Source organism: Grammomys surdaster, unplaced genomic scaffold (genome assembly GCF_004785775.1).
Source record: "Grammomys surdaster isolate TR1022 unplaced genomic scaffold, NIH_TR_1.0 165, whole genome shotgun sequence".
Lineage (NCBI taxonomy): Eukaryota > Metazoa > Chordata > Mammalia > Rodentia > Muridae > Grammomys > Grammomys surdaster.
This window is the reverse complement of record NW_021604613.1, coordinates 13,636,156-13,653,890: the sequence shown is the minus strand read 5'-3', so window position 1 is coordinate 13,653,890 and position 17,735 is coordinate 13,636,156. Positions and strand designations below refer to the sequence as shown.

Below are 17,735 nucleotides of genomic sequence, written 5' to 3'. Positions count from 1 at the left end.
CCTCCCTCCCTCCCTCCCTTCCTCCCTTCAAGGCAGTTTCTCTGCATGGCCCTGGACATCCCAGAACTTACTCAGGTTCGCCTTGATCTCAGAAATCTGCCTGGGCCTGCCTCCCAGATGCTGGGATCAAAGGCAGGCAATTAGTGCTTTAATTTTTAAGGCTATTCTAATATTTCCATCTCAGCATCAGCATTTATTTACCAAACACAGATGTAGACTTAAAAGGCTGGAAAAGTAGTTTTATCTAACAGTCCCCATTTGTTCCAACAAAGTCTAGCAACTTTTCCGTATCATTCTGCCCTTTGATTTATCACTGTACTAATCACTATACTTCAACCAGTAACAAAATCAAGAAGGAATGCTATACACTATAATGCCCTATTTTTGTGTTCCTTAAAAGTATCAGCTTAATATGATACCTATTTTATTTATTTACTTATTTAATTATTTATTTATTTATTTAACATATGTAAGTACGTTGTAGCTGTCTTCAGAAGAGGGCATCGGATCCCATTACAGATGGTTGTGAGCCACCATGTGGTTCCTGGGAACTGAACTCAGGACCTCTGGAAGAGTGGTCAGCGCTCTTAACCACTGAGACATCTCTCCAGCCAAATATGGTACCTATTTATAATAGGACTATAATGGATGAATTTTATCATATAATATTCTAAGATTGTTTTGAAATGGTCCTCAAAATAAGATGTAAATTGAGCTGGGCATGTTGTTATATGCCTTTAATTCCAGCACTTGGGAAGCAAGTGGTAGGCAAATCTCTATGATTTACTTCAAGGCCAGCCTGGTCTACATAGCAAGATCTAAGGTAGCCAAAGCTATGTAAGGATAGCAAATTCTAAGGTAGCCAAAGCTATATAAAGCTTAAAAAAAATCAAAATATCTGTTTGTACATGTACACTACCTGTGTACACACCCACATATCACAGAGCACATCAAGAGGTCAGATGACAACTTGAAGGAGTTAGCTTCCACCAAGTGGGTCCTAGAGGTTGAACTCAGATCAATAGACTTAAAAGCAACTACTTTTACTTTATTCATCTCTCCAGTCCTATGAAATACTAAGTTCTTACTACTCAGTTCTCTGATCCCAGGCATTTCCATTTATGAAATGAGAGCCTAACTTAGACGTATACATCCAATTATATTATCCTTTTCCTTTTTCTTTGCTGATACAAAAAATAAAACTGTCGGGGGCTGGAGAGATGGCTCAGTGGTTAAGAGCACTGACTGCACTTCCAGAGGTCCTGAGTTCAAATCCCAGCAACCACATGGTGGCTCACAACCATCTGTAATGAGATCTGATGCCCTCTTCTGGTGTGTCTGAAGACAGCTACAGTATATTCATATATAATAAATAAATAAATCTTTGAAAAAAAAGTAACTTTTTAAAAAAAAAATAAAAAAAATAAAACTGTCAGAATCTACTGTTCTATATATCACTTTCAAAACAACTTTTTAATGTTTACATATGTGTTTCATATTTGTCTGTGTGACTATAAGCTATGTGTGTGCAGGTTCCTGAATAGGGACAGAAGAAGGCATTGAATCCTTTAGAGCTGGAATTACAAGTGGTTGTGAGCCATCTGCTATGGGTGCACTGGGGTCATCTAGGAAGAGCTGGAAGTGATCTTCAACACTGGGGTACCTCTCCAGCCACTCAAAAGTGTTTTGTAAAATAAATCCTCATGAAGAATCAATCAATCAATCTCCTCTCTCTCTCTCTCTCTCTCTCTCTCTCTCTCTCTCTCTCTCTCTCTCTCTTTCTGTGTGTGTGTGTGTGTGTGTGTGTGTGTGTCCGTCCTCCCTCCCTTGTTTTTTTTTGACAGAGGGTTTCTCTGTATAGCCCTAGATATCCTGGAACTCATTCTGTAGGCTGGACTTGAATTCAGAGATCCTCCTGCCTCTGCCTCCTGAGTGCTGGATTAAAAGCCACCACTGCATAGCTCCAGTAATTTCTTTAGAAGACAACAAAACGTCTTTTAAGATGACATTTCTTACATTTTTTTATCCTAGATGAAGTTTACATGTAGTTTACCTCTGTGAATGATGTAGATAGTGAATGAACTGACTAGATTTGGGTCAACTGTAGATAGTACAGTGACTAGATTTAGGTCAACTTGATATAAACTAGAATCATTTGGGAAAAGGAACTCTCAATTGAAAAAAATGCCTCCATAAACTTTGCCTGTAAGCAGGCTTGTATCCCATTTTCTAAATTAGTGATGCTGAGGTTCAGCTCAACGTGAGCCTGGCTACCCTAGGTAGGTGGTCCTGGGATCTTTAACCAAGCAGACCAAGCAAGTCAACAATGAGCAAACCAGTAACAATCCTCCCCTTCCATGGTGTCAGTTTCTGCCTCCAGGTGCCTGCCATGACTTCCTTCAATGAGGGACTGTGATGGTAAGTGTAAGCAAAATAAACCCAATAATTTTGGTCACAGAAACAGAAACCCTAAGTCAGATGATGTTTCTCAAAACAAACACATACAAAACAAACAACACTGATTTTTTTTTGAGCATATATATGAAGATACGGTAGAAAACTTTTAACAACACTCTAAGTGCTGCTTATGTAATCACTCTGAAATCTTCTCCCATACTCCTTCCTGTGGCTCAGGCATGCTATCAGTCTACTTCACCTATCAATTATCTCTTCACCAGCCATCACCCCCAGACTCCCGAAACTAAAAACAAGCAGAAATAAGGACCGCAAGAACATCTCTTAAACTAGACAACTGAATTTCGGTTGCCCAGCTTGCTTTGATTCCCTGACCTACATACCCTGTGAAGCCAAACGGCTAACGCTTACTACATACCACTCACATCCAACAAAGCATCTTTTAAAATTAAGAGAAGACTTTAGTGAGATGGCTCACAATAGGTAAAACTTGCATGAGAACCCGAGTTTGACCCTAGGACCTGTAAGGTGAAAGGACATGGATATTACCACACACACCACCTCCAACAAGTGCCCACTGCCACTGGGGTGTACACACATACGCATGCATACATAATTCAAATGAGGAAAGACAAAACAACAACAACCAACAAACCTTTAATATAAACCCTGAAGCTCCAAAACTGCTAGCCAAAGGGTGTTAAACCAGCACACCACAGAGATATGTGCACATCCTTACTTTTGCTACAATATTTAAGATATTTAAGAAATGATCATCACTAGATGAATAAAGATGTAGTATATATCCAAAGTGGAATTTCATCCAGCTATAAGGAAGAATGGAATGACATTCAGAAAATAGACTGAACTTCAAAAGAATATGTGAAGTAAAATAAGCCAGATTCAGAAAGAAAAATACCTCATTTGGCATATGTATGTGTGTACACCCCAGTGGCAATGGGCAAAGAGACACCTTGTTGGAGGTGGTGTGTGTGCTTCTATCAGTCAGGGGCAGAGCAGATGGCAGTCCTGTTTACCCTAGCTTAATACTTGGCTTAGTAGCCAAAGCTGTTTTATGCCTACAACACATAAAAAAATCAGGCAGTGCAGTCAAGGAAGGGGAAAACAGAAACTTGCTTTCTGCTATGCCATGTGGTGCTGACCAGGAAAAATGCCCACAGACCTGCCCTTTACAATCCATGGCATAGGCAGGCCACAGACACACAGAGCCCCACCTTCCACCATGAAGGACAGAGAGGGAAAAGGAAGACAAGAGACCTGCAGACCACCATGCCATCCACAGACCTGCCCTCTAGCATTGGGGCATAGACACCTGCCTGACACTATGCCATGCAACATGGCTAAGGATGTTACCCAGGCTTGCCAGCTGTGGGAGCAACCACAATGTGCAAGCATGTGGTGGACAGATGGAAGACAAGTGGAGCCGTGTGAACATTATGAAGAAAGATGGAGCTGGAGTCTCAAGGGTGGAAAATAGCAGCCTGTTGTGAGTGGCCAGCACCTCTCACCTATATAGCAGGAGGGAAAGCAGGCCCTGAGCCTTGACCAGGCAGTAGAGTGGAGCTGGCCCTGGTGGCAGAGATGTGAGTGGGCTGGCCCTCGGGCATGAGTGTAAGAAAGCTGAATCCAGCAGTTGGGAAAGCTGCCCACAGGATCATAAGCGTGGGAGAACTAGCCTTGCCCCTCATCCTCTACAGCACTAGGGAAAGCAGGCCCTGCCTCGGAGCCTGGACAGCACAACAGAGCAGACCTTCATGGTGGGGGTACAAGTGTGCTAACCCTGAGGGCAAGAGAGCTGGCCCACCACTCTCTACCTTGAGGTGGCTTGGGTGATGCCCTCCCCTCCCTGCCCCTCACTCTAGTGGAGAGCACAGGTGAGCCGGCCTGAGGATATGAGTGAGGGAGAACCAACCCTGCCGCTCCTATGCTGTGAGGTAGCTTAGGGGTAGGGATATGCCCTCTGGCCCCAACCTCCCTCAACACTGGAGGCAGTTAGGACAGGTGACTCCAAGGACATGAGAGAGGGTGAGGTAGCCCTGCCCCTCACCAGCTGCAGCACTTGGGGAAATGTGAGCCCTGAGTTCTGACTTGGCAACAGAGTAGAGCTGGCTCTGAAAGTGTGGGTGAGGGGGAAGCCAGCCCCAGGGGCATGAGAGCAGGAGAGCTGACCTTGCCTCCTGCAATGGCAGCATTGGGTGGCCTAACCAGAGCAGTGCTGGAGAGCTCATCCTGGTGGTGAAGATAAGGGAGAACTGGCATGCTGCCCAGTACAGCTTCCACCCAGACCAGATCCATGGCTCTAAGTTGGCCCACCCCAAAATCTGTATCATCTGCGAATAGTTAGGAAGCGTGAAAGGGTCAGTCCTGCTGATCCAAATCTGCAGGATCTCTATGACACAGGGCAACAACAGAATAAGGATAACTGGGAGGAGTCCTGCTGAAGATCCAATATTGATGGTGTCACAAAAGCAAGAGATCTCAAGCCAGACCAATGACTCACTGCAATGAACAGCCAGTGAAGATGTGTGAGCAGAAGTATATACCATGGGACACTCTGTGACATACTACAGCTTCCACAATGAGATGTTTTTCTATGGTGTGTGTGTGTGTGTGTGTGTGTGTGTGTGTGGTGTTTGTGTTTTATTTTGGGGGAGGTTGCAAGAATAAAGGACTGATACAAAGGATCAGGGAGATGAGAGGGACATGATGTGAAACTCACAAAGCATCAATAAAAAGTTTTATTGATACACAATGTGTGTATACATATATATATATATACAGGACATGAAAATATAAAGGAGACTATGAGAAAAGAGAAAGAGCTTTAAAGGTACAAGGAACAAGAGGATAAAAGCTGGGCATGGTAGTGTACACCTATAATCTCAGCACTCGGGAAGCAGACTACCTAGTGAGTTCAAAGGAGACAACCTTGTCTACTTGACATCCTCTCTTAATGCAAGTGGAGAGTGGGCTATGGATATGGCTTAGTTGGTAGAGTGCTTGCCTGGCATGCATAAACATAGTGATAACAGCACACAACTACAATCCCAGCACTAGAAGGCAGAAAAGGTTGAGACCCTTTGGTGGTTTGAATAAGTCTGGTCCCCCACAGGTTGATGCATTTGAATGCTTGGCACTATTGGCAGTTGTGGACTTTGTGGAGGAGGTGTGGCCTTGTTAGAGGAAGTGTGTCACTGTGAAGGTGGGGCCTCGAGGCCTTAAATGCTCAAGCTACACCCAGTGTGAAACATATCCAATCTCCTTGCTGCCTCTTGGCTCCTTCTCCAGCAGCCTGCCTGTCTGGATCTTGCTATGCTTTCCACCATGAAGATAATAGATTAAACCTCTGAAGCTGTAAGCCAGCCTCAGTTAAGTGTTTTCTTTTTTAAGAGTTGTACTGGGGGCTGGAGAGATGGCTCATTGGTTAAGAGCACTGACTGTTCTTCCAGAGGTCCTGAGATCAATTCCCAGCAACCACACAGTGGTTCACAACCATCTATAATGGGATCTGATGCCCTCTTCTGACATGCAGGCATATATGCAGGCAGAACACTGTGTAAATAATAAATAAATAAACCTTTAAAAAAAAAAGAGTTGCCTTGGTTATGGTTGTCTCTTCACAGCAATAAAACTCTAAGATAGACCCTGTCTCAAAAATGGGAATGGGAGGTGTTACTGTGAAATATGCAAACAGGCAAAAACAATTTGGGAATGGGGAATAAGAGACAAGGGATAATAAGAACAAAATATGATGATATATAAGAAAACATTACACTGAAACTCATTTCTCTATAATTAAAAAAAATGCTGAAAATGATATAAATGTTCATCATCATCTTTGATCTGTAGTAAACTTATGTGGCAGTCTTGTCTATACAAACAGAGAATCACCCCAGAATTATAAAAACAATGGTCAACTAGGTTTCTATGAGATGATCTGGAAATCAAACAGCACTAAACACTTACATTTTTACTACTTACAAACTTTAAAATATTCATGTACCTGCAAAGAAAGAAAGGAGGGTGGAGAAATGAAAGAAAGGGAGACATTTTGATAAGTAAGTTAAACTGCACAGTTATAGAGTTAGCTCTCTGAAGGCAAGGGCTCCAAAAATACTTCATTTTATTTCTCCTCCCCAAAAAATTATTACTTGAAGCTCACAAACAGAAACAGACCAATTAAAAATATCATACCTTTAATAAATGAGCTTCGGGGAGATTTAGCTCAATGAATGAACAGTACTTTAATGTGAAAGAGTATTAGAGGATTTGGAGTGTAGCTCAATCAACAGAGTACCTACCTAGCATGCATAAAGCCCTGAGTTTGATCCCATCAATGCGTAAACCATGAGTGGGAGTGCACACCTGTAATTGCAGTATTTATCCCAACAAACAATACAGAAAGACTTCTCAGTAAAGTTCCAGGATAATAACGATGTCTAGACTAGAGATCCACAGGCCAGTTTAGAACAGGAGAAGGAAAGAGCAGTGTGCTGTGGTTTGAATAAGGATGGACTCTATAGGCTCATATATTTGAATGTTTTATCATCAGGGAGTGGCACTTTTGAGAAGGGTTAGAGGGTGTGGCCTTGCAGGAGTAGATATGGCTTTGTTGGAGAAAGAGTGTCACTGAAGGTGGACTTTGAGGTTTCAAAAAGTCCATGCTAGGCCGTGTGTGTGTGTGTGTGTGTGTGTGTGTGTGTGTGTCTCTCTCTCTCTCTCTCTCTCTCTCTCTCTCTCTCTCTCTCTCTCTTTCTCTGCTTACAGATCAGGATATAACTCTCAGCTACTTTTCCAGTACAATGTCTGACTACTGCCATGCTTCTGCCACGATGGTAATGGACTAAGGCTCTGAAACTGTAAGCAAGGCCCCCCAATTAAATGCTTTCTTTTATATGAGTTGTCTTGATCATGGTGTCTCTTTGCAGCAAGAGAACAGTGACCAAGACAGGTGGAAACCTGATATATTTTAAAATATTTGAAAGTTTTTTTTTTTTTTTTTTTTTTTTTTGGTTTTTCAAGACAGGGTTTCTCTGTGTAGCTTTGGCTGTCCTGGAACTCACTCTGTAGACCAGGCTGGCCTCGAACTCAGAAATCCACCTGCCTCTGCCTCCCAAGTGCTGGGATTAAAGGCATGCGCCACCACCGCCCAGCCTATTTGAAAGTTTTTATTTTCAAAGGTTTCAGAATAAATTCATGTTAAGTACATATAAAATAAAGACAACAAACAAAGCAATTTCTACCTCAAGGAACATAAAAAGTTATCAAAGGAAGAAAATGCAACTATAACACACCACAAGATTCTGATACAAACAGTGCCTGCATAGTCAGAATTTAAACATTTATACTAACAACTGGTAAGCCTGCATTTTCTGTAGGATAAGACATTACGATACATAAAATTAAGGGAAAGATCTTCTAAAGGCATCAGTAAATAAGCACCCAAAGAAAGCCCCCAAAAGAGGAAATGAGAGGTAGATTTGATCAAAATACATTATTTGCACGTTATGAACATTAAACATTAAAAAACTCCTAAGGGTTGAGAATTATCATTTCTAGGAGCTGCAGAGTGAGAACAAATAGAAGTGTTATCTGATTACAAGTATAGTGCTATTTGTAATTTCAATTACTTCCAAGTACTCTCATTTAAAAGATTAATTTTAAAATGTGGAATTAAGACAAGCATGCTGCCAAGTGGCAGTGGTACACACCTTTAATCCCGGCGCTCAGGAAGCGGAAGCAGGTGAATCTCAAGGCCAGCCTAGCCTACAGAGTGAGTTCCAGGACAGTTAGGACTACACAGAGAAATCCAGTCTCAAAAAAAACAAAAAAGACAAGCATGCTATTTTTTCTCCAAGTATTTTAAAGACAGAAAGTTGCTGCCTTTCTCAACTTCCTTCCCTTCTATTGCTTTATCTGTCATCTTGAACCACACCCATACCCATTTCCCCTCTTCAGTAAACAAGATTTGTTAATGGTTTCTGAGACTTCCAGACTCTATGTTCTATGTCCACTTTCTATGACCTGCACTATTTCCTGTGAATACATTTAGTAAGCCAAAAACCATGCTGAAAATTTTTTCATTCTGTAATAAATGGACCCTAGCACAATGCTTTGTTCAGCTTGCTTCCTTTCACTGACATCAGAACAATTTATAATGGTTAGTACTCACTGTTAACCTGACAGAATCTAAAATCACCTAAGAGACAAGCCACTGAACATATCTATGAGGCAGTGTCTAGATTGGGTTAACTGGGATGGGAAAACATCCTAACTATGAGCCACACCATTCCAAGGGTTGGAGTCTTGGACTGAATAAAAATAAAAAGGAAATGACACCAGCACCCATCTGTTTCTTTCTTTAAAGCAGGCCCAATGTGACCATCCACCTCACATTCCTGCCTCCATCATTTCTCCACGGTAATGGACTGTGTGTCCTCAAACTGTGAGATAAAAAAAAATCCACCCATAAGTTGGTTTGTCAGGTATCTTGTCTCAGCAGCAAGCGACTAATACAGGAAAAATGACACAAAGATGAGGTGGTCCATGGTAAACCTGACTCTGTTCCCCTTCCTAGTGAAGTCTTTCTCCAAAGTCAGCCTCTAAGACAGACAAAAGGCAATGCAGTGTGGGTCAAGGAAAACTCACAGCACTATGCACATCATACTGGCTTTGCAGACATTAAAATTTTAAGAGTGTAGAGATAATGGAATCTTGCATTAACATACTAGAGAATTACTGAGGCCAGACAATGTGCAGCAAGGCTAAAGACCCTGCAAGGAAGTTAGGTTGTGACAGTAAACCTATGTTAATAATGGTCTTGAGACCTCAGGATGTGAAAATATAGAGACCACAGGACATCCATCGAGAAAAGCAGCTTGGGTGCAATGGAATCAGCCCAAAAGAGGTTCTGTATGCTACAAATGGTGAAGCTAAAAGTGGCTCAGAGACCAGACAGGGGAGCTGGAGAACTCTGTTTGCCCTGCTTCTGTGTTTTGTGACTTTTGTGTTTGGTCTTACTTTGGTTTGATTTTTCCTTCCTACATCACTATTCTTCCATGTTGGAACAGAAATGATTACCATCTATCATTATATACTTAATAAGTATGTAACTTATTCTTTTTTTATGTTATAGGGGCTCAGTTAAGAGACTCCCGAGTGTCTGAAGAGGCTCTGCCCTTAATACTTTTGAACAGTTCTGGACAGTCTTTTGGAAGAATATGGACACTCTGGAAGTCAGACTGAATACATTTTACATTATGAGATGGCCATGAACCTATGGGAACAAGAGGTGGGAGGATTACGGCTTAAAGTTGGTATTTGGGCACCAAGCTAAGGGGTGAACCTGTGACAGTACTGCCAACCTGACTCAGAATTACCCAGGAAATAAACCTCTCGGCATGTCTATGAGGGAGTTCCTAGACCCAGTTAACTGATGTAGAGTGACCCTCCCTAATAGAAGGGCAGCACTGCTCTACAGGTTGAGGTTCTGAACTGAATAAAAGGGAGAAAAGGGGTTGCCTATCAGTCACTGTCTATGTCTCTGTCTGTGTTTCCCTTCTTTCTATCTTTGTATTTCCTGATATACACTCAATGTGACCAGCTTCCTCATACTCCTGAGACCATAACATTTCCCTACTACAATGGATCATACCCTAAAGCTGTGAACCAAAAAAGGGGGCACAAACCACCAGAAAAAGAAAACAAAACAAACAAACAAAACCCTTCCTTTCTTAAGATGTTGTGGCATTTTGATACAATGACAAGAAAAACAACAAAACACTATTCCCTTACTCACTACCTTGATCTGATTTGTGGCCCAACACTGACAGTCAAACTACTCTCAGCCATCCTCAACTGACCTATATGCTTATTCTGCCAACTCAGGATAATTGTTCTCTTCACAGCGTCTAAAGCATCTTTAACACCGCCTCCCTTACACACAAGCTTCTTTTTACTTTTCTCAACAGTCATCTACTTCTCAACCTGCGGAGCTCTCAGAACTCCTCTCTGTGCTTGTTCTCAAGCTGGACATGATCATGCACACCTGCCATCTCCAGCACTCAGGAAGCGAAGGGCAAGCCAGGATACCTAGTGAAACCCTGTCACAAGAAACAAAAGAAAAAAACCTGGCATGCTTGCGTTCTCCCAGACTCCTACTCCTAGCATCTTCTCCATCACCTTATCCACTCCAGTGCTCAGTCCTCCAGCTGTGTCCATCTGCAAATGCCTAGCAGAAAGTGTTTAATGGGTGTACTCTGAAGGAAAATGAGCAAACCCTAATTTCTTATCCCATTTTCATCCGTGAGTTCTAAAAGTATTATTAGCCACAGTATTAGAAAATTAGATAGCTTTCCTGAGGGCACAAAATATGTCTTGGAGTTGAGCTGAGCTTGCTACTCTACTCCAAATTTGCTTCCCCACTGTCCAGCAACTAGTAGAACTAATCCAACTACCATCCTCAGCTCCTTTTCTCAATCCTTACACCCAATGCATTACCACATCAAAGGATTGATTTGCCCTCTCCCAGAAGCATCATTCCCACTACATCTCAACTCAGGTGTTCAATCCCTTTGCAAACTCCTACCTTCCAGATTCTTCTATCTCAATTCCTACTTCATTCATCCTAAACGTACAAAATATCCCATACCTTAGTCTAAAAACATAAATACAACAAATAACAAATTAAACTTGCCTCAGGAAGATGACAAAGATAATCTAGAAATACCTAACACTGAAAAACACCTATACCCTGTAGTCGGTTTACAAGAATTTTTTTAAGCTTGGTTTTTAGAGATAAGTCTCTCTAAGTAGCCTTGAAATGCCCTTTGTAGACCAGCCTGACCTGAACTCACAGAGATCTGCCTTCCTCTGCTTCATAATTGCTGGGAGTATGACTGTATATCCTTGTGACAATCTTCTACAATTAAGTTTTATGAAGTACTCCTTTTTTGCAGGTAGTGAATTTGCCTAAGTTAGACAGCTAGTCAGTGAATGTCAACGGTAGAATGTGAACCATAGCAGTCTGGCTCCAGAACAAATGTTATTAACTAGGAAACATATTCTGATTCATTTTAATTCACATTGATATAGTTCACACTGCTTTACACAGGGCATCTAAAGTGTGCCCTTCTACTCTTTTCCTACTCCAATATTCCCCTAGGTTGTGTATTTTGGTTTGGTTTGGTTTGGTTTGGTTTTTTGAGACAGGGTTTCTCTGTATAGCCCTGGCTGTCCTGGAACTCACTCTGTAGACCAGGCTGGCCTGGAACTCAGAAATCCACCTGCCTCTGCCTCCCAAGTGCTGGGATTAAAGGCATGTGCCACCACTGCCCGGCTAGGTTGTGTATTTTGAATGACACACAACTGAACACGGAATGTATTGCCACTCCTGTAAGACAACTGACATGTTTGGTTCTTCCCTTTCCAAGCAAAGTCAGACAGCACCTTCTCTGAGAGAAGGTCTATACCCATACCTGTAGAATTATTCATTCTAAACAAGAGCAATCATAGTACATGCTTGTTTCACGATCCTGTCTTGCCTGGTTAATTTGAATCTCTGGAGCACTGTATTTTTTTAAAACTGTCGTTTGTAAAGGGTTTTAGTTTTTTACATCTTTGTATTGCACAGTAACAAAGAGTAGGTTCAATCAAATATGCAGAACTGAACTTAAGTGAAAATTGTTATATATGTATACAGATAATATAGATATTATCTCACAAGCCAAAAAGATTGCTTTGAAAGTGTGAAATCAGCAACTGTCCTTCAAATGTTACAGAAACACTGAATTTTCAGAGTTCTCCTTCAGAAGGTACTAGGAAACAAGACATGAAAATATAGTTTTGATGTTCTACTTTCTGAGTCTGCCTACTACTTCAAAAAAGTATGTCTCTTGGGCTGGAAAGATGGCTCAGGGTGATGTGTAATCCAGAGGTATTCCTAGACTACCCATAACCACAGGCAGCTCCAGCTCCAGGGGGTCCAACATCCTCCCCTGGCCTCCACAGACATACTACCAAATGTGATTCATGTACAACACATGTAATTTTAAATATATTCTTTTTTAAGGCAGTACATCTCTTGCTACTTTTCTTGGCAATTTCCCACCCCAATTAACAGTCAAACTTACATAAGACATGCAATGAAAAAGAATACACATCTTGCTATCAACATTATCAGCCATTCCACAAAAATCACACATATACTAAATTGATGCTTTTTTCCTATCAAGTTTTCAAACCATGTCTTTGAAGGCTTCTACAACTACTGTTTAAATATAGAGTACAGTAACAACACTAGGAGGGACTTTCAAAGCCTAAAATTAGAACTGGAACCAGAATTTTTTAAACAAGTACCCTGGGGTGTTTTCAAGCACCAGGCAATTCTCTGTTCCACCAAATGGAAATTTAACAATCTAATTCTTAATTCTGATTCTAACTACCCTGTGTTAGCAGCATCTTTTCCTATCACTATAGCAAAAATACCTGACAGAATAACCCAAGGAAAGATTTGTTCTAGTTTCAGTAATGTCAATCCATTATGGCAAGGAGGACATGACAGAGCATACAACTTCCTATCATGGCAGCTAGCAAGTAGAGGAAAAAATAGAACATGGGAAGGAGTCAGGGTGAGATATACCACAAAGGACTCAAGGTAACCTTCTTCCTCCAGCTAGACCCCTCCTCCTAAAGTTTCAACAACCTTACAAATAGCACCACAGCTAACAGCTGGAGCTCTTCCTTAACAGGAGCACATCACATTCAAATAACAAGGACTTGACCTCAGGATACAGCCAGCACTTCAGATGCTAGTTTCAAGTCCTGGGCCACCTGCACTTCTGACCAAACAGCTACAGATCACAGGTTCCCATGAACACTTCTAAAGTTTGGTAATATTCTAGAGTGGTTCACATAACTCATTTACACATATTACCAATGTATTATAAAGGACACAAGTAAGGAACAGGCAGATTGCAGAGATTCATAGGACAAGGTATGCAGGTGACTATAGCTACTAATACATGTGCAGCTGACATTAAACCCAGGTCTGAACTGCTCAGGTCCAGTTACATAAGAATTTTAGTGGAGACTGCAACAAACTGAAAAAGCCCACAAAACTACCACATAGCATAGAAATATCACAATAATTTAAATGTTAGCTTATATCATGGATGCGTAAAATATATGTGTATTCTGTTTCACTATTGCCTGCAAGTGATAATAGTCTGTTTTATCACGATTATAAAACACACATAAACCTATTATAAGAAGTCAACATTTGTCAAACCCTACATATGCAAACATCAAGCCTGGCTCTATTCTTAAGAGAAGTGTACATAACAGTGAGGATGCAGTATTAAACCATAACTGCATACAAATAACTGTAGCATAACTGCACTGCTGTGCTACAACAGAGCAGTCACCTTCTGTTGCTATGGCAGTGACATTAAGTTTCCAGAACACAGTGACGTGATCACCTCCACCAGAGTGAGCTCTTCACCTCTCTGGTACACTACTGATGGCAGTAAAAAGTCATCTAAGTTCTCATGGATTTTTTTTTCACCATATATAAAATATGTAATAAACAAAATGTATGTCAAGTTGAATGTTTCTATTTCTAGTAAGCCTACTAATAACTTCAGGCTATTTTTTAGTAGTTAAGTTTAGGAGGAATCAAACATTATGGATTTCAGCAAATCAGTAGCTTTAACCCCTCAAGTATATAAGAGTCTATTGAATTACACATCACATAGCTGAAAAAAAAAATCATTTTAAGTCCAGCAAGATGGCTCAGAGGGAAGAGCTGCTTGCTGACAAATCTAATGACCTGAGTTCAATCCCTAGAATCAGCACAATGAAAGCAAAGGCTGGATTCCTGAAAACTGTCTTTTGATCTCTGCAGTAGTGCCATGGCACGCATGTATGCGTGTACACACACGTGTACAGACATGTGCATGCACATGTACTTTTAAAACTGAATCTTAAATATATCATAATACTAGTAGTATGAAATGATAAATAAATCAATTAGCCAAATATGATCATTTATTTTATGATGTATTAATGTATAAGAAACAAACTATGTCTCATAAAGATAAATTATTAGTCAATTAAAAATAAAAGGAAGGGGGGCTGGAGAGATGGCTCAGCAGTTAAGATCACTGACTGCTCTTCCAGAGGTCCTGAGTTCATTTTCCAGCTACCACATGGTGGCTCACAACCATGAGATCCTATGCCTTCTTCTGGTATGTCTGAAGACGACTAGTGTAATCATATAAATAAATCTTTAAAAAATAAAATAAAAGGGGCCAAAGATGACTCATCAGGTAAAAATGCCTGCCACCAAGCCTAACACAACAATCTGAGTTTGATTCCTGGGACCCTCACAGTGGACAGAGAAGATGAGCTCTTAAGGGTTGTCCTGACCTCCAGGCATAAGCCCTGGCACCCATGTGGAGATACACACACACACACACACACACACACACACACGGAGGGAGGGAAGGAGGGAGGGAGGGAGGGAGGGAGGAAGGGAGGGAGAGAGAAAGAGAGGGAGAGAGGGAGAAAGGGAAGAAGAGAGGGAAGGAGATAGAATAGAAAATGTAATGAAAACTTTTAAAATAAAACTACAACTGGTGAGATGGCTCAGCAGGTAAAGGTGTCTGTCACCACTCCTGATGACCTAAGTTCAGTCCTCTGGACCCAAAGACTGAAAAGGAGGACAGACTCCAGCAAATTGCCATCAGGTGACATCTCATATGTGACCCCAGAATGTAAGTACCAACGTACATGCATACCACACAATGTAAAAATAAATCCCATATAACCATGGACTCTATCTACCTATCACTAACTTATGTTTTCACTTCTCCTTACCATGTAACTCACAAGTAATTGCATATGGGCATTAGGCCCAGTGACTACCCAGAGCTTATTCTAACTGCTCTTGTGCTGCCGCTCCACTTCTCATCTAAGTAAGAGCACAAAAAGAAGGGAGCACAAAGTAACTCCACAATTAACCCTGCTGCTGAGTTACTTTCTGAAAGCACATCTTACCCAGACAGGCCCCAGGCAGGCTCTGAAGTTAGCCGTTTAAATAGCTGCCGTGGTCGAGGGTGTAGTGAGTTTATCAGAGACAAGAGAAAGACATTTTGGATCATTCAGTAATTAGTTCAAGGCCCAGAGAAATAAATCAACCAGCTAGAGATCCTGAGATCTCCAACTTAGGGACTCTAATACTGAAGCCCCAGTGAAGGTGGGACTCTGTTCACCCCATAAGACACCTAGAAGCTGGCAGCCTAAAGATGAACCCAGGCATTTGAGCCAAGTGAGGGTCCAGAACTGCATCAAGAAGTAAGTACCTTTGTTTCTACAGTAAGAGCTTTTACATTTCATCAAGCCTGCAAACTGGTAATCTCCCTTTAATCAAAGAAGGGCCCAGTAACTACAATGTCTTTTTCTAGATTTGGTCATAAAAACATGGAATGATTTAATCATAGTAATCTATGCTAGAAAGATCTGCAACTGAAAATACTTCCCCTACTTTGTATGGACCTAATTATAGTGAAACAAGAATCTACTCCAAGAAGAAGCCATCAGACATTTACACTTGAGTAAGACTAAGAGACCTAATAACAAGCAGTATCCTCAAACCTAGTGTAAGAGTAACTACTCCATTTTTTCTGGGTTTTTTTTTTTGGGGGGGTGGAAAATATGAATGAGCACACAGGAGCCTGATGTCCCCGGAAATAAAGCATCCTTTACATTTGACTGTTACCCTAATCAAGCTCTTCTCAGGGTGTGTTGAGAATCAACACTTTGAAACATTCTGTTATCGGGGCTGTCTCCTTCCTCCTGTACTGCCCACTCAAGCAGCTCATCGTCCACACACCAGATGCACTATCCTTGCTCCAGACACTCAACGACAAACTGCAGAAATCTTGTTGAGCATGCATGGAATTTTGGTGTGCAATGTTAGAAGCTACTCCCTTGATCTAACTTGAAGACATGTTCTCTGTGGACTAGGAGTAGAGTCAAAGCTCGCCTGTCAGCATTTGCTCTTCACCCGTCTAAAGGCCAATATGAAAGCTAAAACAAGGTCTTGTATGAAAACCACTCGCCCATTATTGAAGAGAGGGAGTCCTCTTAACAACATCTATTAAAAGCATTGTGTAGCCCGGCAAAGTAGTATGCTTTTGATTCCAGCACTGAAGGCAGAGGCATGAGGCTAACCTATTTACACAGTTGAGTTACAAACCAGCAGAGGCTACAGAAGACCCTGTTTCAAAACACACACACACACACAAAAAAAAAAAAACAAAATAGGTAGGCCTTTAATCCCAACACTAGAGGCAGAGGCAGGCAGATCAAGGCCACCCTAGTCTACACTGCAAGTTCTAGGCCAGCCAGCTTGACTGAGACTTTCAGGGAGGGGGAAAAAAGCAATAATAACTCAAAGAGAAATAAAACCAGTATCTCAGAAACACATTCAGACCCTCAGGCTAGCTATCTACCATTTACGTATATATGTAAATATACACATAGACCTATATGCACACACCCCAAAGCAGTCTTGCTTAACTTCTCCCTTCTTGCTACTCATTAAGTCTTACGAAATGCAAAACTGCTTCCAGCTTCACAACTCTTCAATGCTCCAAATCTGCCTTTGCTGATGCATTCAGTCCTCCAGATCCGAAACTGTTTTGTGGAACAGAAACACTGAGCAGCACACATGTGCTATTTGCAAGCATTAACCGCGTCACTAAAACAAAAGTGACAGGACCAGCACTAGCAGTAGCGACGCAAGGCCAAACCCCAGGGTTTATGATTTCCACAAATTGAGCCCAGGCCCAAGGTTAGCGGCGGCACCTCCACGGCGAGGACCGGCACCCGCACGACGCAGAGGTGGCGGACCGCACGCCCCGCCCCGCCCCGCCCCACCGGAGCGCTGCAGTCCCCACTACTCCGCACAGGACCCCGACCCTCCACGTACCTGCTTTGCACACCGGGGCGCTGGGGCTCCTCTTCTCCGCCGAGGGCCGGCCCTGCTCTGGGGACCTCCTCCGGTGGCGGACGCGGGCGGGGGGTGGGGCCGCACTCACCTCGTTCGGCCACAGGTGGGTGGGCGACGAGCTGGGCGACGACACGGTGCCCAGCAGGGGCGGCGGCGGCGGCGGTCGCGGAGGACTGCTTCGGGCCCCAGGCGTCGTGCCGCGCGTGGGGCTGGTACCGCGCGTGGACGTCACGGACGCGCCCGTCTGCGTGGCCACCGTGGGGCTGGTGCGCGCCGCCGCGCTGCC

At 42.3% G+C, this 17,735-nt stretch overlaps 1 protein-coding gene across 1 annotated transcript in view; it reads right to left on the bottom strand.

The window, feature by feature from the left end:
- Fam117b (family with sequence similarity 117 member B) overlaps nucleotides 1–17,735 on the bottom strand; it is a 76,203-nt gene that overhangs the window by 53,209 nt on the left and 5,259 nt on the right. The window contains exon 2 of the mRNA XM_028765805.1: nucleotides 17,429–17,735. This exon is cut by the window's right edge and continues 21 nt beyond it. Coding sequence (XP_028621638.1) covers nucleotides 17,429–17,735 — 307 coding nt within the window. The remainder of the gene's footprint in view (nucleotides 1–17,428) is intronic.